This window comes from Mytilus californianus, unplaced genomic scaffold, assembly GCF_021869535.1.
Source record: "Mytilus californianus isolate M0D057914Y unplaced genomic scaffold, xbMytCali1.0.p SCAF_9, whole genome shotgun sequence".
Classification (NCBI taxonomy): Eukaryota; Metazoa; Mollusca; class Bivalvia; order Mytilida; family Mytilidae; genus Mytilus; species Mytilus californianus.
The window spans coordinates 33,861,796-33,884,693 of record NW_026262745.1 but is presented as its reverse complement, the minus strand read 5'-3'; the positions used below and the strand labels follow the sequence as shown (position 1 = coordinate 33,884,693).

Here is a 22,898-nt window from a genome sequence, read left to right as displayed (position 1 = left end):
TAAAAATCTAAAGACCGATTTCCAACAGACTGATTTTAAAATGTCTGAAGGATGTCATTTGGTACATATATATTAACCTTTTTAATTTTTTAACATAAATTCCCACAAAAAGACCTTCTCCTTTCATGAAAAATGACTTAATCACCTAACATTACAAGTTACATAAATTATTACAAGTTACATGGATTTGAGTTACTTTTTGAAAATATTTCAATACTAGTCCTAAAAAACATGAATACTAATTTTACATTATTCCTGACAATTGTGGTCAGGTGGCTATGTATGTATGTATGTACGTAGATCCCTCCGTTTACGGAGCACCCATCGAGAGCTGCGACTGTACAGTGGAATCCGTGTAGTGACACTCCCTATCGGGATTAATGGAGATGTGTCACTAATGTACATTTGTTGACCATTAAAATACATGCTTTGCTCATCAAAATTGATTTTTTTCTTAAATGAATAAAACAAGATAAAGATCTCAAATGTTTAATTTTCTCTTTTTATCTTAGTACTGCAATTCCATTGCAAGTACAATAAACAGTAATCTTAAGAATGAACAGCATGAAATAGTTACAAAATGTAAAATGTCTCTCTCAATTTGATGTTTTAAATCACTGTTTCATAATTCTGCTTCAATGTTATTTTGCACTGCTCTTCCAATGCATGTGATATCATATATCTTCGCCAACTTGTTTCTGAAAGGAAAAAGTGGATTATAACACTGTCAGATTTCAATGTTTTCATTTTTGTTAAAGTCCAATAATAAGGTCAACTATAGGTCAACCATAACATAATGTGTATAGTGTACATGTATTGCTAAAGGTGGTATTACGTAAATAAAGGTTCATATTATCATAGAGAAAAATGAAAAAAGAATGGAATAATGTATGGGTTACCTACTTGAAAACTGATCTAATACGATTTGGAGAAAAAGTTTAGCGCCCCAAGTCTGGGTTGGCAAATTTCTATGTTTTCAATATAGGCTGCACTCTGACATTCTTAAATTGTTTTGTTATAAATTAGGCCGTTAATCTTTCTAAATTAAATTGTTTCATATTTTTCATGTCTTGGTCTTTTGTAGCCGACTATACGGTAAGGGTTTTCTCATTGTCGAAGGCTGCACAGTTGCCTATGGTTGTTAACATCCACTTCATCTGAAATTTGGAGGGTTGTTGTCTCATTGGCAATCATACAACATTTCATTATTTTATACAACAGTTTAAGATTTATAAAAAAAGTATTCTTGTTGTGGAATTTTTCATTATTTGTAACAGTGGCAATTCTGATTAAATTATCATTTCAATCTGTAATCCAGTTTCAGAGAAGGAGATCTTTGTTTAGATTTCCTTTAGGTTTCTATGTTAAACTATGTCCTGATGTGACACTCATCTTTGGATCGGCACCAAAAACAAAACATAATTTGATTATTCGAACACAATATCAATGCAATCTGTCAAACAGTTAACTGAGAGGTTGTGTGTACGGATATGTACTTCCCATAGGATTCTTTGTTAACCATATTGACATCTTTCAATTGTTGAATGCTGCTCTCTATTCTTTTGAATTAATCGTTGTTGGTTTGTTGTCTCATGAGCGCACTACAACATTTCATATTATTGAAATAAAATAATACGAACAAGCTGAAAATACTTACCTAAAAAAATCGTAATTGAGTGTAAAGCTATATACCGGTACCTACCTTTCGAATTATTTCCAAAATGTTCTACTGTCATCTTTCTTACCAGTTCGATCTCGATCTCATATATTATCTGTACATTAGTGTTTAGTTGTTGATCTATGCCTTTATTTTCCTCATAGAATTATTCTTTTTGTTCTGGTGGGATCCATTTTTGGAAACCTATAAACAATAGATACTGCATCAAATATTTTGCATCAATTTGTAAAAAGTTGTTTTTCCCAACATGCTTTTTGTGGTATTATTTATGGACCTAACACTTTATAAATTGTCATTTGAAAAAGTACATCATGAGAGAAAGATTGTATCAAGTGTTACAAAGTTCTGTCAAGTGGTTCATGAGCAATTACAAAAGGACAGACTCCCCCATCATTAAATACATGTACCATACCCTTTAACAGGTTGGTTAAGTCGCCTCATACACGAACAGGAATAAAAGTGCCTGTCCTAATTCAGGAATCTTTGGGAAACAGTGGTCAATTGAAATTTTATAACACATTTCTATAACAAGAGTGTCTGTGCTGAAATGTCGTACCTGCTTTACTGACCATGAACTATTTCTCTTGAAAGTTTAATGCATAAAAGTACCAGACACTTGACATGTTCAATGATCCATGACAATGAAATTAGGGTCTGTCAAATTATGCCAAACAGACATGTACACCTTATTCTAAAATCATAGATAGGACAGTCCATATATCACGATAATGACCAGTTTTAATTTGTAATAACTATTATATAATTAAATTGTTTTGAACATGCATGTAATATTTGCCACTGGACATTAAGCACGTTTTAATACATGTATAGTAAGTACTTTATGAAGATGTTATTATTTTTGAACACTCTCACTGACACAGTAGGATTATTTTTAAATAATGGGATTATCCTCTTGAAATAAAGATTATTTATACGAAATATTGTTCAATAATTATGTGTCAGATTATTAGGGTGTCGGCTCATTGGGTCGTCGGACTTTTGGAGTGTCGGACTAATGGAGCGTCGGGTTATTGGGGTGTCGGACCAATGTGGTGTTGGACAAATGGGGCGTCGGAATAACGGTGCTGCCCCACATAGCTCTATGGAGCTTTGAACCGACATAAAATCAATCATTGACAAATAAAAAAATATATATATCTACAAAGTGTATGTACATGATCTCTTCATAAAAATTTCGCATGCAGTTTCCATTGAAGTAGGACAAGACCGGTTCAAACAGAAAGATTTAGAAAGCAAAGAAAACTGTGCACCTTATAAAAGGGTCTGGATGGGGTTTCTTCATTTCTGTATTCTTTAATATTTTATACCATTTTCACTATTTATTATAAATTTTGCCTGTTATTCTCTTTTCTTTATATTTAAGCACCACATTATTCTCTATTCTTCATTGTTACTTTCTACTTCATAAAGACAACAATAGGACTATATGAAAGCCTGCCATTATAAAGTTGCATTAAATCCGTGAAAAAAAGGACATTGGAAAATTGTCTGTTTTCTGTTTCTTGGTCTTTTCTCGCTTGCCGTTGGAGGCAAAATTTATGTCTCTTTAGTTTGTATCTTATTATAAAAGAATATAGGTGAAAAATATAATCCCGCTAACATGTTTAACACCGCCACATTCTGTATGTATGTGACTGTCCCAAGTCAGGAGCCTGTAATTCAGTGGTTGTCGTTTGTTGGTTTGTTACATATTTGTTTTCCGTTCATGTTTTTGTACATAAATTAGGCTGTTAGTTTTTTCGTTTGAATTGTTTTACATTTGTCATTTCGGGGTCTTTTATAACTGACTATGCGGTATGGGCTTTTCTCATTGTTGATGGCCGTACGGTGACCTATAGTTGTTAATTTCTGTGTCATTTGGTCTCTTGTGTAAAGTTGTTTCATTGGCAATCATACCACATCTTCTTTTTTATAAACAAATATATGCAAGTCTAATGTCTGTTACCCCTTATGGAACCCCGTTTGAACTAAATTCCAAAGGAAAGACATTTTTTGACATAATTATTTTTTTGTCTTACACATAAATGTCAACATGCATGTGAACCAAATGTACACACATCTATTGTTTGTTTGAAAAAGCAATTTTGGTGAATACAGTTGTGAATTTGACTGCATACGTCTAACGTTAACAGAATAAAAAAGTAGACTCTGAAGTAATTTTATACTGTATGTGCTAAACCGTTATATAATCCAGATGACACTGAGGAAAAAATCATTCATTGACATTGTTAATATTCTAAACTTTTCGTTTATATTGAATGTATTTTTCTTAATAATTACATGCATGAAGTGTGTATTTATGTTCCGAAAAATAATTATTGACTTAGCACTAAAAAAAGTGCATTGAAATAGGCCTAGTTTTTTGTCGAAATAGAAGACAAAATATAAGAAATTATAGCAAGGATGTTCACAAAATAAAACGAGTAAAAGTATCTTTTTAGATATGATTTCTAAAAGTTTGTAAAACTTGCATGAACAGCAATACGTAGACGATTCGAAAAGGACCCTCCATCTCTGACTCGTCGTGGAAATCGTCTGTTTCTATAACTTAAAGACTTTTTGCAAGTGGCTGGTAAAACAATATTTTCTCTGCTGTACAGTTGAACGGCAAACGCCTGAATCTGACAGATAGAGGTCAATTTGTCGACAAAAAAAGTACCCGTATGTAAAATGTTTACGCCCACAAACAGCGCCACCTATATTTTTTTCTACGGCGTCTTTGAGAACGATGTTCCGTTCTGTAGTAAATTAAAACATTAAATTAACTAAAACATAGAAAAGTAAGTGTATAAAACTAATTAAAAGATATATTTGCACATGACTGGTTATGCATGATACGCTGGCAATGTGCGCAATGTCCTTTAATCCAAGATTCAATATTAGTTTGTTTCCTATGTCAAAATGGCGGATTCCAATGTTTACATTTTTCCATCGATTTGAGAGCTGACACAAATTCGTATCCAATCATTAATTTGCATATTATGTACTGTGTAGGGTAGCTTATCCAATGGGATTTACTGTTATAAAGTGGCTATACGTTACCATCCATCGTTACAAAAGTGCCATGTGTTTTGTGTGTATAGCTCAGGAATGATGTGTATTCAATATTTACGGTAAATAATCAATGTTATGTTCATTATATTTCCATGCATACACAAGTCATAACAGCAAATGCATTTTTTATAGAACTTATTAGGTAAACAGACATGTTTAACTGTCTGCTTTAGCAAAAATTCGTGTAAGTAAACCCGATGGGTCGTTTTGAATATTCAAGCACAGCAGACAAACACGTGGTAGATTATTGATGTTTGTTTACCTAAATTGCACGCTGTTGTTACTAAATACTTAGAAATAACCATTATCGTGTTATTATTGTTTAACAGCAGATAAAATTAATTTTACAATTGCATTTAACTACTTTCAAGAGTTATATAATACACCTTGCCTAAGAAATAGGTCTAGCTAGGTCCAGGGACCTCCTTTACTAGGTCCTTAAAAAAAGAGGCTGTAATAATGTACATGATGTAAATTACCATATTTACATTCCAGCATTTTTTTGCATTTTATATATATATATATATATATTTCATATACATGTACATGTATGTACATAGAGAACAATAGAGTAAATGAACATACATGGGTTTAATTCCCACCCTAGGTATTAATTTTAATACTCATTAGAGGTTGGAGCAAATAGGGCAGATTGCAATTGACCATAATGTAGTGTCTAAAAATGCTGATTGATGTGGCCAAGTCCTCAACATCCTTTTTTCTAAGTATACGCCAGCTCCTTTAAGGATTAGTAAGGGAACACTTTACATATAGTCCAGTGGCTAAGACCTGTCTTTTTTGTCTCTATTATTTCCTTATTTATATTATTATATTTCTTATATTCTCTTGTACATGTAGTAAGCTCAAAAGCTATCATTACTCTTTTTCCTCATCTGCCTGATAACAATGAAATGTATTCATTGTTGATGTCTGTAAAGTGACTTATAATTTAACTGCTAACAGACATTTGGACTCTGGTGGATAGTTTCTATACTGTTATCTCATTGGCAATCATACCACATCTCTTTATTTTAGTACAGGTTAAGTATTTAAAGTAAGTGACTAACAAACATTAAATCATTTGAAAGAAAAATTCAGGAATGATTTCAGTTTACATATATCAACAATAAAATTTGGTTGTATAAATTGTGTTATTATGTTTATAATGACCACTGTAATTGTGAACTGCCATGACTGTCTTGTACAAAATATATTTGAATAAGTTCCCTAATGAATAGTATATAGATGTTTAAAAAAAACAAATGTATGTACTAGTTCCAGATCTATCAATTCAAAAATAATTGATGTTTTTTTAATTAATTGAATAATAACAACTTATTGCAATAATCATGATATTAAAATACAAACTAGCATTCTTATATGTGATACATATATAACTTAATGCAGCTTATTCTGAAATTGTAAGGTATGTCATAAAAAAGAGATTTTTTGTAAAAGTTACCAAAATTGTCTGTATTTCAACCACAGTGAGGCCTAGGAACTTTAAATTTTTAAGTGTAGAGGTTGACAAGCTAAGTCATGACTGTAAATTCAGATATTATCATGAGGTTTTGATTAAAGTAAATAATGCGATTAAATTGATTATCTCAATAAAAAGAACTCTCATTCTGATTTGATACTATGAGATTTTTTCTGATAACAGAAAAATAAATATCTCATTGTTGTCCATTCTTCAAAAAAATTTCTGAACATACTGTACATGTATTTAAGTCAGCTTTGTTTTTGTCTGAGACTACTATAACATGGGAAGTGACCAATCTCTATGTTAATTGTTATAGTAGTCTCAGGTTTTTGTTTTGTAGTTAAATTGACTATACATTTTAGAGCAGTTAAATATGAATTTGGATTAAATTTGAAGTTGATTCAGTATATTTTATGACATAATAACACTCTTTTATTTAAACAAAGCATTTTCAGACTTTATTTACAGACCAGCTTAGCTAATCATTCATTATTCAATCGATAATTTAATTAAAGGACTCAACAGTTGTTTGTAGGACTTATGAATTCAAATATAAGGAAAAAAAATCAAAACTTGAAGTAATACATGTAATAGGAATTATGAGAACTGCATGATATCAGATTGCAATACAGCTTTTTGTTCAGTTTTCTTTGTGTTGATTATAATGTTTTAAATCCCTTTCTGGCTTTTTGGATGTTCAGATTTTTTCTCTTGATTAAGAGCGAGCAACGGAACTTGTACATCTTATATAGTTTCTTATCTCGGGGGTGGATCAAGGCAATTTTCAAAGAGGAGGAGGGCTTGTATTGTCTACATTTTCTTTTTTTCCATATTGTATTTTAATGTAATGCAAAGTTAAATTCTATTGTAACACAAGTTCTGCTGACAAATGGCTGATAAACCCCTCTTGTATGTAATTATTTGGCATGAAATGAAATATGTTTTTTCTGTATATGGAAATTAGGAATAATCCACCCTCTCTTTATAAAAGACCTGGATCTGCTTAAAAGTTCTTGCTTTTCTTAGAATTTTCCATTGTTACATCAGGAATAAATGCTACCAATAATCATGCTTGACGATCATTGAGGTCACACATAAAGAACCCATCTCTTTGCAGATCATAGTAGAAAAACAAAGATACAATGTAGTTGGTAACATAAATGTATTTAAAAATATCAAGAGAAACATTCCCATACAGAATCTCTGTCAATAAGTTATTTTTCCACTCTTAACAGTGAAATCTTAAATATGTAAATTGATCGGCAAGCCTCGCATCTCGAAAAATAAAATGTCTGTAGAAAAGAACTATTGTTTCACAATTGATGCTGTGTTAGAATTTATAATATCACTCTTTTTTCCCCATATGATCAGCATAAAAAGTGACAAGTTCTTCAGTCTAAATAACTTTGTTAAATCTCATTTCCGATGGAACATTTTCAGTGCACCAGATTAACAACTTTCTATGTTAGATACTTATTTGAATATAAAAATTCAAGTTTAATTTTAGAGTGAAATTTTAATATATTTAAACAAACTGTTCTAAACAACCAACATGTACAAACACTGAGTTTATTTTCATATCCTTTCTAAGAATATTGATACAAAGAAAGTAAAACAAAGACTTGTATCATTCCATCTACCAAAAGGGTGTTTGAGAATATACAAATAAGTCCAAGTTTCAGAGAAAAGTCAGTTATCTATAATTTTCTTCTTTGGAAGTTTTCAAAAACCTGTTTTAGGGTACTTGAAAAAATGCCATATTCAAACATTCCATGACTGTTTTAATGTTACAAGAGTAGAGGAACATTAAATATTGAATGGTTATTCAAGAAAGGGTCGAAATATAACTACAATCATTAATTTTACTCGAATTTACTGTTGTGAACTTGCAGTTTCCTACGATGCGTGTACGGAGTTATCTCCCGTTGATCTCCGCTTCGCCACGAATAAGCTGACACAATTGCGTATCCGGGGAATTTATGATCTATAATTAATATATAAGATCCAGAAAATGGTTTTACTTCATATTATATACCCCTCCATACGTTACCAAACCCATTTAAGAAATGATTTGGGATTTTCCGTAGACCTACGCAAATTTTCCAAAAAAAATTTCAACTTCCATCGTTGTTTTAGAATACTTTTATAACACCTTTCATAAATAAGTATACATAATAATGAAGCTTATTCACTCAAGATTTGGACCCTACAAGTTTTATTTATGTACGAGTTACAATTAGACGATACGAGGTAAAAAACCAAGAGGTGTACACGTTCACAAGAAAACGGTAAACTCTGACCTTTTATCACGTGACCAATGTATTGAACTTAGACGCCATTAAATCGTTTGCCGTTCAACTGTGTAGTCTCAAAATCTTGCCGTTCATGTTATTATCGTAATCACAAAAGCGCGTCAATGTTGAACATACAATTGCCTATTGTAAAACGTTTATGTGATTGGATTTAAGACATGACGTCATTCATTGTTTACAAACGTTATTTTTGCACTCGCACTGACATTTCAACAGTTCAACAGTTCAAACTTCTTTTGGACAAAAGGTATGGTATATTGAATATTTTAAAACTGAGAAAATTGTCGCATGACTAATTTAAAACACATATCCGAAGTAGGAGAATACGCGATACACAGTGTCAGTGGCGGATCCAGGGGGGTCCGGGGGTTGGAACCCCCCTTTTTTGGGACGATCAATGAATTTGAATGGGGACCTATAGTTGGACCCCCCCGCCCCTAACCTTTTATCCAGTGTTGGGAATCCTCATGTCAAAAATGGCTGGATCCGCCCCTGGTTACAGAACTTTCTGTAAATGCCAAATTTATTGCCATGGCATTGGTAAAATATTAATGGAGACGCTAAATCGTGGGTTGTTTTGAATATTCATATTATTACTACTTGACCAAATGTTTTGAAATAATATCTGATTCAATACTTGATATTTGAGAATGATCAACCTGAATGTTTCTGAACATATGATTGGGAAAAGGGGGTGGGCATCGGCGGATCCAGGGGGAGGGGTCCGAGGGTTGGAACCCCACCTTTTTTGGGCGATTAGTGCATTTGAAAAAGAAAATAAATTTGGGAACCCTATCTCCTGATATGGATCCCCTTTTTAAAAATAGCTAGATCCGACCGACACATGCTCATTTCCTCAAATCCTGTGTTTTTGTCACACAGTATTTTCCCACTTCCCACTTCTTTCTCTTCTGCCCCGATTCCACTTGTTCCTATTTTGACCGGGTTTTTTTTACCGATGCTTCAATTATTTGTGAAACATTTTGATATTAGTCCACCATTGTCCCAGGTGCCAATCATTCCGCCACATTGACTGTGGTCTGTTATTAGGTGGTTGCTGTTTGTTGCTGTATATAATATTTTTTTTATATACATATTTTGTTTATTATTTTTCTCGTTTGAAATGTTTTACAATAAAATTTTAGTTACTTTTGGATTTATTTTAGCTTACTATGCGATCTGGGCTATGCGATATATGGGTTTGCTCATTGTGGTAAAAACTATCCCACAGTCTTCTTATTTTTATATTGTAAAGATGGATGTCTGAGACATATTTTAATTTCTCGTTTTGTTTTGGTACTGGCTACGGTTACATTGAAATGTAACAGTCATTAGTTATTGTTACATTGAAGCTAAGACTAATTGCCGAAATGCAGGGTTGGGTAAGGAACTGCATGATTATTCATGAATGTAACAATAATATTTATGTCTACGGTTATATTGTGTTATTGTTTATACGTTAATGCACTCCAATGTAGGCTGAAGACTTTTATTTGAATTTTAAAATATTGTATATATTTTTTTAATTTTAATTTAATTGACAGTTTTCCCACACCCAGTATGTTGTTTCAGTCCGATGCATTTTTAGTGAAACCACTCTAGGCAGCCATTACAAACGAGTGATGCAGCAATGTGCACGTCGGTTTTGCAGACTTTATTCAACTCTGTAATTAGATATAAGAAGATGTGGTATAAGTGCCAATGAGAAATGTCTCCAGTCCATCTAAGTCACAATTTTTAAAAGTAAACCATTATAGGTCAAAGTACGGTCTTCAATTCCGAGCCTTGGCTCACACCGAACAGCAAGCTATAAAGCATTAAGCGCCCCAAAATGACTAGTAAAAATCATTCAAACGGAAAAACCAACGGTCTAATTTATATAAAAAACGAAGAACGAGAAACACTTATGAAACTCATCAACAAACGACAACTACTGAACATCAGATTCATGACTTAGGACAATAACTCATTATTGTTACATTTCAATGTAACCGTAGCCAGTGCTTTTTTTCATTTACAAGCAATCATGATTTCTTTTTTTCACATCCCCCAAACGTGTCCGATAATTTCTATTTGTCAGAATGTGACCAGTAAAAAACGCCAGAATATTTCAAAACTCATACCACCAATTATACTCTGTGAAGTAAAAAACGTTTACGGCAACTCAATATTAATGGTGTGGGATAGGATAGAACCCGTATTGTTCGGTTGGAGTCTAAAAAAAAAGTCGAAGCAGCTACTAAAAGAAATCTGGGTGTAGTAATCCGTATTAGTATAGACAAATGTCCAAGATATGCTACACTGTGCACAGTGACTTCTGCATGCAGACACAGACACCTAGTTACAAAAAAATGATTACACAATTAAAAGTTATTTCTATTTGAAGCGGTTTTATGATTTTTTTAACAATATAATTATCATTGTTTTAAAGTTCAGATGGAGGTTCTTCACATTTAAGAAAACTAATACATTTTATATTGTAAGTTTTCCCGGTGCTTCACTGTTAAAAAAGTGGTCATTAATAAGCATTAGTTTGTTCAACACCGGTTATTTATAATAAGCATAATTGCATGCTAAATTTGCAGCACGTAATTAATTATTGGCTGTTCATTACTTAATGTCCAATGGCAAATATGTCATGCGTATTTAGAAGGAAAAAAACATAAACATTGCATTTTGATTTGTTTTGTAAAGTTTAAATCATCGTTTACTAAGTAAGTTCTATTGTACTAATATTATCCCGTGATGCCTAAATGTCTTTTAAAAGAAATGTATGACTATGAGGGTATTCCACGACCGACTTCCCGCAGTAATGGTTTCTGTGCTTTAAATGAACATAAACAGGATACGTTTTGGCGCCCTTGCAAGTAGACATGTTTTACAGATCATTGACGTCACATGGACACGTTTGGGGGAATCTGACATGTTTCTAAGTGCTACATATGTACTTTCCATTATCAATTAAATTGAATTTCCACTTCAATCTATCAAACATTAATGTTCTTTTGTATATAGTAATGAGTATATTTAAATGTCCTTTTGTTGTTTCACGAACCTTAACATAAAGAGGACATAAATAGACTGATGGTTAAAGCTACATGTGCATGAAATATTTGTCATTGGCAAACACCAATACTTCGGGGATGATGGATTTAATTATCATATTTTGCTTTTTTTTTATTTAGGAATAAATTTCAACTTTGATTGATTATATATATATACATGTAGTATATCAGAAGTCTTTACTGGACTTCTGGTAGTATATAAAGTAATATGTACATTTTGATGACCATTCCCTTTCATGTTAAGTTGTGCATTCTTTTTCTTTATACACAACACAGAAATAAGGCAACATAAGAAAGTTTATAATAGCTTTCATAAAGTCATTTCATTTTCTTTTCTCAGTATGATTAACAGCATAGAAGACAGCCGCTGTTCGATGTGAAAATTAAAGACCTATATACAGAAGGATGTATTTCAATATGGCATTCATCAGAAAAAGACAATATTTAATCCTAAACCATGTAATTCCGAGTTTCGTACAAGTACCAAAATTACCATATTAGAACTAAGGTGTCCTCCGGAATTACCAATCTACATTGTACATGTAGCAAGACACATCATATGTGAGACTGAATTGAGGAAAAGACACCAGCCAGGAAACTGACATTCTATGAAGCATTACAAAGAAAAGATAGCAAAAGGGGGGAGAGCAATAAAACATGATACAAGCAAAATTAAGTGTTTCTTTAATTGTTTTATTTATGAACCTTAATTACAAGGGTCATAAAATAATCAAGGGGTTATATAGTACAACTGTATCCTAAGTTTCTGCTAAATTTAACTATATTTTGTACTTAATATACATATATCAACAGAAATATTCTTTAAATAATTTCAAATGTGCAAATCTTATTCCCCCGTTATATAAACAAAAATGTAGTGGTGCTTGCAGGCAATATTTTATGAAAAATTGTTTTCAAATTCACCAAAAACTTGCTACATAGCAAGAATACGTCATGTTTTCCAGCTTTTATATAAAAAAAAACAAACTTAAAGGTCACTGGTACATCCATATGGAATAGAGTCTGCTGCTGCCAAAAATCAAGATTACAAATTATGTTTCTAAAAGTAGATTACAACAATACTGAACTCTGTAAAAATTTTAAAAAGCGCGGAAATTTAATAAACAGCTGGCAAAACCAAACGCTAACGCACATCAAATAGCAGAACGAATAGAAAACAACCGTCATATTCTTAACCTGGTAAAGGCATTATCTCAATTTTCTCATAATAATCCTTCCAGTATTTCAAGTATTCTTACTCTGAAAGGAAAATATGAAAGAAAAATCATTTGCAACTTTACAAATTATCGGCATGAAAATGATTGACATTTTTGTCACAAACTTCATATGTTTATTTGACAATAAAGATTATTATATTAAAACAATTGTAATGATAAATAAAAGAAATTCCAGTTATGATATAAAAAAAAAAAAAGGAGATGAGACATTGTTTTATGTTAATTACAATACATTGCCTAACATATTAACATATGGAATCATTAATGTCAACATGTTTTAAGCATTGGAAAAATACCAAAAAAGAACAGTATTGAAGATTCTTATCTTGTTAGATATATGTATAAATTGTCCGGTTTTATACACATTGATATTGTAAAATATCAGCCTCGAACCACAATGTGAATCTCTCTGGTGTCGATTGCGTATTTTTTTTTTATACACAGGACAGTCGCAATCAAAATCAAGGAGTAAACAAAGACTCATAAAACCAAAGTGCATTTACAACAACAGTTAAAATATATTAAAAAAAACAACACGAACTCGACTAAAAACCGGGAATGAATTCGTGTGCTTCTAAAGGGTAAACAATTCCCTTGAGAAAATCCGATAAACTGCTTATCTTGCTTCATTTTTGTTGTTTTTTCCTTCACTTCAATAGTTTTTCGATAGACGAAAGTAAGCTTGATACTTTTCCTCAGTCATTTTCACGTCGCTAAAAAGTCATGCTCAGCAGAGTGATATAGTCAAAGAGAAAAACGATAAGTTTTAATATGTAACCAGCTAAACAAGGATAATAATAATATTGTCACAGATTTATCCAACCTATTTTTGGATACCAATTGTACTCAGATGCACATTTGTCAAAATTTCTCTAATGATAGAGGTCAACACTGAATCAGCGATGTCTACACAAGATAAAAAATATAAAAAAAAAATAAAAAAGAGTCATCAACATGTCACAATATACCAAACTATACTTACCTAGTTTATAAGTTTTCAGTTCCCAATATTTTTGAAACAATATGCATTCAAATTAAAAAGATGAACTACACCAAACCAAACCTAAAGAAATAACTATTTTTGATATATGGATATGGTGCGCACCTAAAAGTAAGTATTTACTAAAAATGTAAATGAGAAAAATCAGAACAATAATAGTACTAATAAATCGGTACAATTACAGTACTGACAAAATAAGTACTGAAACATTACTGACAAAATCAGTACTGAAACATTACTGACGAATTCAGTACTGAACTAGTACTGACAAAATCAGTACTGAAACATTACTGACGAAGTCAGTACTGAAACAGTACTGAAAAAAAACAGTACTGAATTTATAGAATTAGTTACGGTACAGTTATTGTATAATAATGAACAGTACTGAAATAATAGAAAGTATAACATTACAAATTTTTAGTCTCACTGAACAGTACTGATATGTACGAGGGTAGAAATGTACCAAAAAAACGTGGGTAAATTCTTGGTAGTGTATATCAGAACTACACTTATCTGAGAGGCCTCTCAAGAACATACATGGGTCCGACATCAGAAAGGTCTTGGACTAGAAATATACCTAAATTATTGTGCTATTTATTATGTCTGGTTTTCATGAACTCAGTTATATCATGCCAAAGAATATATTTCAGTTTTCATACATTCAATATATTGGGTTATTCATGCAAGGAATCAAAGTTATCCTCACTTTGTAAACATACCAACAATAATTTTTGGTTTACATTTCATTGATTGTTGATGGCTTTCATCAGTCATGACGGGTTTATCAATCAAAGAATCATATATGAGTAATTATGCCGAAGGCGTCTACTTGCATCACAACACTTTACTCAATCATTATGATTCTGGAATCGGTCACGGACCAGTTACCTTCAGAAATGCACAGTTTTTCTAAAAATAATTTTCATCTGGAAATCTTCCGAAAAAATTCTGTTAACAGATAAAGGGTGACCAAAAGTTAGATCTTGCACTATAGACTCATACTTTAATTCCTCTTATAAACAACTAAAATGAGGATACTAGTATGCCTATTTTTTCAGGAAATTTTATGGGTATGATGACCAGTTACCGTCACTTTTTGAAACTTGCTATTTTAAAAATGATAAAATTTACATGTAATCGGGACATTAATATTGTATTTTGTTATGTCATTTGAACCAAACACATCGCAAGTCTGACCATTAATTTGGTCCTATATGAAAGGTTTCCTTCTCGCTCTGAATATACACTTCATGTTACCTGTAGATAACCACTAATACTGTATTGAAGAGATGTATAGACTTTAATCTAATTTATAAGTTGTTTTAAATGTTTTTGAAAGAAGTTGTATATTCTAAATGAAGGTTAGATATTGCTTTGACTACACACTATAAGTTGTCCAAAACCAAGAACGTCATAAATTGATGACGTCATGTCCCCCGGACGTGTATAATCCCACAACGCGTTCAATTTCTGAGTAATTAAGCATTTCGCTACTTAATCAGATCAAAAAGTTAGTTCCATAAATATTGCTACAGCATTCTTTGTATTGCTTATTCTATTCTGTATTGAAATGATAATATTAGTGATTAATACATATAGAGCTGGGACTTTTAAAATATGACATGTTTACTGGTATTTTTGTGTGATTAGATTGTAATTTTCTTTTCAGAGCATTTCCAGACTGTTGAATACTGGATGACAGCTTTATGAATTTCAAATGTAGACAGGCAGTAATCAGGCAAATTAGTTGATTTTTGATACATGATTGTTACAGCAAAAATGTGCCTTTACTTGCACGAAATGTCATTTAGAAAGAACATTTGAACATATTTGAAGTATGTCTGTTTGTAAGCATATTTTGCAAATATTTTGAAAAAAATATTATGAATGTGAACATTTTTTTTATTTTTCATAGTGCTACACATATTAGAACATCATTTTTAAAGTTCTTTGAAAATACTCACAATTAGTAAATTATAGATCAGAAATTATCAGAAGTGTAAACAGAATTGTCATACATCAAGACAAACTCCATTTTGTTCCAATGAAAGAAAATATTTGTTTTCAAATGTAGTACTGTAAATTCACAAATTATTTCGAGGGTTTTGATAATGCGAATAATGCGATTAGATGAGTATCGCAATAATAATAACTTATTTGATGCATATAAATGAATGCATATTTTTCTGAAACGGCAATAATTAATCTCGCATTGTTGTCCATTCTTCACAAATCGCAATAATAAATGCACGCAATAATTTCTGCATCTACAGTATTCATGGTGGATAAGTCAGCCAGTTTGTCTACAGAGGATTTCATTTTGGTCATTATTTAAATTTTTTTTTCAATATTCTTTGAATTCTTCAAGGGATAAATTATCCATTGTCGATTTATTTTCCATTTATGAGTACGAATCTCCCTTTGATATATTTCTCTTTTCTTTTATCACTCATATTATCAAAATATAATTTGGGGATTCACAGGTTTAGGAAAATTGAGACATAAAATCCCTATTGGTAATATCAGAAATGGAATATAAATAAACTGCGAAAGAAATCTAGTTTTGGACTGTATTGCAGAATAATGCAAAGTAAAAATAATCAGTAAAACGTCAATAACTTTTGGTGAACAAATTTTTCGTACATGAGGGATAAATCGAGAAACTATTGTATGTGTATGAAAAGTAAATAACCAAAAGTTGCTAGTATTGATCTAACTAAATCCTCTGTTCAGCATCTTTGATGAAATCCAAAACGAAGATTTTTTAGCAATGTAAATGTTTATTCCTTTTGGGTATGCAGTCTCAACCTGAAAAGCAAAATTTTTGTGTAGTAATATTGGCTTAGTTGTGTATGGATTTTGTATAGTTACCAAAAATTAAGCATATCAAAAAAATTCTTCAAATGATTTATACACCAAAAAAAAATGTTATGAAAACATTCTACTATCTCATATTATCATCATGTTAGGAATATTTGATAAGAAGCCATACTACTGTCTGTGGTAATATACTCTATGTTGTAGTTTTATATTATAGTCTTTGTAAAGCAGCCTGCATGATCATTTTTGGATTTCTTTATTGGGTTGTGCTTCTTTGTAGAACATCTAACTTTTCGTTAACTTTTTATGATGTTTTTGACTTAGCTGTATTTGACAATTTATTATTTGAATGTGGATAAAAGATATGTCAAGTCAGGATTGCAACTGATTTTTGACACAGCTTAGATAAAGATGTGATTTTTTGTTAAATTATCAGTTACATTATTTTGTCTTATTTTAAAGTGTTTTTTTTTTATTTTTTTGTGCTGAAAGATTTCATAGATTCACTATATGAAACAGGGCACTGAGCAGAGAATGATGTTTTGTCATTTAACTGCATAGTATTGGCTTTTGTTACATATATTTGGTAAACAATAAATTCTAAAGTAAATTATGAAATATAACACAAGTTGTTTTTAATCATACAAGCCTTTGCTGATATATGAGATTGACACCTTTTTTAGTAATGCTGAGAGTGATTATCTTAATAGAGTAAGGTTGTAGGATGAGTCCATTGGTTTTTTAAATAATAACTAGAGCTCTAATTATCAGTAAAAGGACAGACGGGTCGATTTAAATAAGAGATTACCTAATTTTCACAAGTTTCACAGTACATTAGGACAATTAACATTCAGGGCTAGCTGTTGTAAAATATATATGTTGTTACTGTCCATACATGTACTGAATTGGATTTTGATGCTGTGAACTTACAAGTCTCTTTCTCATGTCTCAAACTATATTCCAGTCCTATTCTAGACAATTAAAAGAATGTACAGAGAATGCTAACATCACCAACACCAATTACTATAAATGAAATGGTAAAATATACATATATATATTAAGACAAAATGTATAGTAATGCAGAAATGATGCCCTTTTTGCTAACCTTTTCTGATGCTTCTAACAGCTGGTTTCAACTAATACGTCATTTTCTGTTTTTCAAATAGATAAGAATCCTTTACACATGAGTCTAGTGTGTAACGAGATCCCAGAAACAAACATTTACCAATCTTGTTGCTTTAGTTTATATCAAAGATTCAATCTCACTACCTAAAACTCATACACATCAAATGAACGGAGAACAACTGCTATATTCCTGACTACTTCATGTAGATAATGCTGGATTAAACCTGGTTTTGTAGCTAGCTAAACCTCTGACTTGTCTGACAGTTGCATAAAAACTATATTATATTGACAACAATGTGTGAACAACAAAAACAGTTAGTCTTGTATGTTTTTTTTAATTTTAGTTCATTTATATGTTTTGGAGTTTAGTATGACGTCCATTTTCACGTAACTAGTACACATTTTTGTTTAGGGGCCATCTAAAGTCCGCCTCCAGGTGCGGGATTTTCTCGCTATGCTGAAGACCCATTGGTGGCCTTCGGCTGTTTTCTGCTCTTTGGTCGGGTTGTTATCTCTTTGACACATTCCCCATTTCCATTCTTAATTTTATATAATATGGAAAAATGTCCAAAATTTGGGTATATTGTGTTATTTAATCTTAATCACTATAAAAACGAACAGTTATGTCAGCAAAGAAATTCAAAATGGCATAAAGACAAAACATATTAGCAAAAATGAAAGACAAGAATGCAAAAAATGACCATAGTACAATAACTCAATGGTGGGATGTATAAATACTGGGCCACAACAAAAGGATATTACCAAAAATGGACAAAACAGTAAATGTTAATAATATACACAGACAAATAAAAGAACACTATAACACGTAATTAAGATGATAAACAACGTCATTACATGGAATCTATACTTCATGTATTATGTGTGAAGTTGATACAGAATATTTATCAACAAGGCCTTGGTATCTTCGGTAATTTTTTTTAGAAAAAGAACGAGACATTCTTCAACATAACCCTGGTTCATCAACTTTCTGCTAAGACACTGAGTAGCAGCTGCAAGCTCTTGAATAACGAATGAGTTGAGAAATATATATAATCCACATGCAGGTGAAGTTGGTATATTGCTGCTAAGTTGGGGGAAATTGATAATTTCACAATTAAAATCGTCTCGCTTGTCATAGATTCTGGCAATAAGATGACCATTTATATCAAAATCGAGGCATACGTTCAAAAATGAGGCGGAGCGAGACGTGTCTGTTGTTACTTTAATTTCTAGTTATATTTATATACATGTATATATAGAGGGATATTTTAATGGAACCCAATCAGAAAAGTTTAGATTGTACATGGAAAGACAATCATCTGATTATTTTATCTTCTTGTTTTTGATATGTGTCTGAAGGAACTCCGACTCGTTTGCAAATAAGAGGTAGGCAAAGAGAGACGTACAGTTCGTTCTCTTAGGAGTGACGACAATTTGTGGAAAAAGTCTACCTCCAAATTCGACAAATATGTTGTCAATAAAAAAACTCCAGCATACTGACCACTTGTTTCTCGGTGTAGCATGTTTTACCTTTTTGTCCATGTCATTATTCAGTGATTAAGAGATCATTATAACCATAGCTCGTGCTAATTACCTTCTTCTATGTTTACATAAAAGTTTGTTTTATCGCTTCGAATTAGATTGGCAAGTGTGAGATGCAGGATAATTTTAGCTGAGATGCGCTCAAGGCAGTAGGTCACGATCTAGGAAAAAGTAAAATAATAAAATTACAGAACTCCGAACGTCAAAAGTTACCTCAGAATGTTTCTGATTTCATACAGGCATTTTCGCAGAAATTGTGGGTTAAACCTGGTTTTATTGTAGCTAAACCTCCCACTTATATGACAGTTGTTTATAGTTCCGTTTTATTAACAAAATCGGGTGAGTAACCCAAACAGACATAATTGGTTAATGTGATAATAAATGGGATCCAGCATTCAAAACTTTGTAAACATACATAACAAGACATTATCAAGATGCTTGTTTTTTCAACAAACAATCGGCATTCCCATGGGAACAAACTGTGCCCCTATTCTTGCTGACTTGTTCTTTTATTCATATAAGGCTGACTTCATACAGGAACTTCTTATGAAGAAAAAAAATAAGTTAGCAGTATCCTTTAACTTTACTTTCCGCTATATAGATGATGTTCTCTCATTAAATAATTCAAAATTTTTATGTTGAACGCATCTATCTCATCGACCTTCAGATAAAGGATACAACAGATACAGTTAAGTATGCCTCATATCTTGACTTACATCTAGAAATTAAGGGTCGGTTGAAAACAAAACTTTACGACAAAAGAGATGATTTCAGCTTCCTAATTGTGAACTTTCGATTTCTATGTATTAACATTCCAGCAGCGCCTACATGCAGAGTATATATCTCCCAGTTGATATTCCAGGGCTTGTATTTCCTATCATGATTTCCTGGATAGAGGGTTGTTGCTCACAAGGAAGCTTTTAAACCAAGATTCCAAGTGGTGAAGTTGAAATCATCCCTTCGTAAGTTTGACGGACACCATCACGAGTTGGTTGACCGTTTTGATTGATTGATTGTTGGTTGCTTAAATTCCAGTGACAAATATTTCATGCATGTTCAGGACGAGAACAATTAACAATAAATACAGTAGGTTGGTCTTGTTATAGAGGCCGTCCGGGATTTAGGTCGGTGAAATTCGATTGTCACTGGAAAATGAGGGTATATTGGATAGGGACAGAAATTTGGCCTTGCAACAGGCCACCTACGGACCCCTCAAAGAGTTGTTGCAAGGGTTCTTAACGTGCAGAGAGAGTGGCACTCTCTACACGAGGCATCGATTTTAGCGTCCCCATTCTGACCGGACGTGGCTGCGTACTTGATACATCCCGCACAGCCAAACGGACGCCCAAATTTGGGGTTTTACTGCCTATCGAAAGAAGACCTTTGATGACCATATTTCTATTCCCCAGTCACCCTTTGGGATTTTACTATTATGGAATATCCTTTTCACAGATGATAGAGGATATGTTCCTTATGTCGTAACTACAATCCCGTCCTCTTTTCCCGAATGTGACCTACCGAACTAATAACCGGGTTTGTACTAACATGAGTAACACGACGGATGCCACATGTGGAGTAGGATCTTCCTACCCTTCTGGAGCACCTGAGATCACCCCTAGTTTTTGATGTGGTTCGTGTTGCTCAGTCTTTAGTTTTCTATGTTGTGTTTTGTGTATTATTGTTTGTATGTTTGTATTTTTTTTTTAGCCATGGCGTTGTCAGTTTATTTTCGACTTATGAGTTTGAATGTCCTTCTGGTATCTTTCGCCTCTCTTTTACAGATATACAATACAAACAACTAAAAAATTCAAACATACAATAGAATTTAACAAAGACGCCTATACAAAAGTTCAGTTGATAGTAAATTTGACAATGATGACAACAAAGTTTTTGAAGTTGATAGGATATTGAAAAAGAAGCTTGTAAAAAATTTGGTAGTTGAAAGTACATATTCACTTTCTCCATGAAGTACAAATTAAGTAACATATAAATTGAAGGGTAGGTAAACGGAAACAATATTGAACAATACCAAAAAACTCTTGCGTTCGAATCGCACCTCAGGACCTACTTGAACCTAGAACACCTAAGTCAAAAACACAATAGTGAGATGCATAAACACCCAGTCACGTCTAAAGTCATACGACCAAAATAGACATAATAGTAAGAAGATAAATGAAGGGAAAACTGTAAAGTAAATAAAAAATACACAACTTCAGCACCTATAATTTATAACTCAACACCATATTTTATTATTTGTGAAGTAGACGCTGAATATTTATATATTAGATCTTGGTTCTTTCCGATGAACTTTTTAAGGGAAAAGGACGAGAGATTATTTTACAAAATATTTGCTCATTAATTTTTAGCTCAGACTCTGGTTATGTTTTACATTGTCTGAGTAGCAGCTGCAAACTTTTGAATAACGTATAAGTTGAAAAATGTATACTTATTTTCAAAATTGACATCATCTCGTTTGTCATAGAATCTGGTACTGAGGCGACTGTTGTTGTCAAATTCGAGGTAAATGTCTCTAAAAGAGGCGAAGTAAGCTGTATCTGTGGTTTTTAAGTCACTAGTTCAGGAGGATATATCAATGGAACTCAATCAAAATTTAGATTGTTAATGGAAATAAAAACATCAACATACCCGTAAGTGAAAATAAATAATCTTGCTTCTTTAATCTTCGTGATTTTTACAAGTGTCTGATGGAACTCCAACTCATACGAAAATGATAAAAGGTTGGCCAGAAGAGTTGCCCAGCTGGTTTTCTTCGGAATATTGATGAAGAAGAGGTAAAGAGCTAGACCTAGAAGAACACTGTTTTACAACTGATTCGACATCAATAAATAAAGGATTTTCTCCTTTTAAATTTACTGACTTGCCTTCCTTTTAGAAAATTATAATGCATTTGATGATCCCGTATTGACTTAGGTAACGGATTTGAAGTAAATGGCACAGTATATCCAAAGCTCTCTATAAGTCAATTATTGAAGAGAGAGGGACGAAAGATTCCAGAGGGACAGTCAAACTCATAGATCGAAAACAAACTGACAACGCCATAGCCAAAAATAAAACGACAAGCAGACAAATAATAGTACAGATGACACAACATAGAAAACTAAAGACTAAGCAACACGAACCCCACGAAAAACTCGGGGGTGATCTCAGGTGCTCCGGAGCGGTAAGCAGATCCTGCTCCACATGTGGCACCCGTCGTGTTGCTTATGTTATTACAAATCCGGTAAATAGTCTAATTCGGTAAGTCACATTCGTGAAAAGGGAAGGGTATTGTAGTAACGACATAAGGAACATATCCGATATCATCTGTGAAACGGTTATTCCATAACGGTCAACCAACTCGTGATGGCGTAAAATTTACGAAGGGATGATTTCAACTTCACCATTTGGAACTCTTGGCTTAATAGCTTCCTTGTGAGCAGCAATCCTCTAGCCAGGAAATCATGATAGGAAACACAAGCCCGGGAATATCGTATCAATTGGGAGATATATACTCCGTATGCAGGCGCTGCTGGAATGTTGCTACATAGAAAAGGAAAGTT

At 32.4% G+C, this 22,898-nt stretch overlaps 1 protein-coding gene across 2 annotated transcripts in view; it reads left to right on the top strand.

Moving 5' to 3' along the window:
- LOC127715096 (protein phosphatase methylesterase 1-like) overlaps nucleotides 1-15,582 on the top strand; it is a 162,064-nt gene extending 146,482 nt beyond the window's left edge. The window contains exon 16 of one of the 2 annotated variants that reach the window (XM_052221139.1): nucleotides 15,521-15,582. In XM_052221139.1, coding sequence (XP_052077099.1) covers nucleotides 15,521-15,539 — 19 coding nt within the window. In that variant the 3' untranslated portion in view covers nucleotides 15,540-15,582. The remainder of the gene's footprint in view (nucleotides 1-15,520) is intronic. The other variant, XM_052221138.1, reaches the window with a different exon arrangement.
- The last annotated feature ends 7,316 nt before the right edge of the window (nucleotides 15,583-22,898 follow it).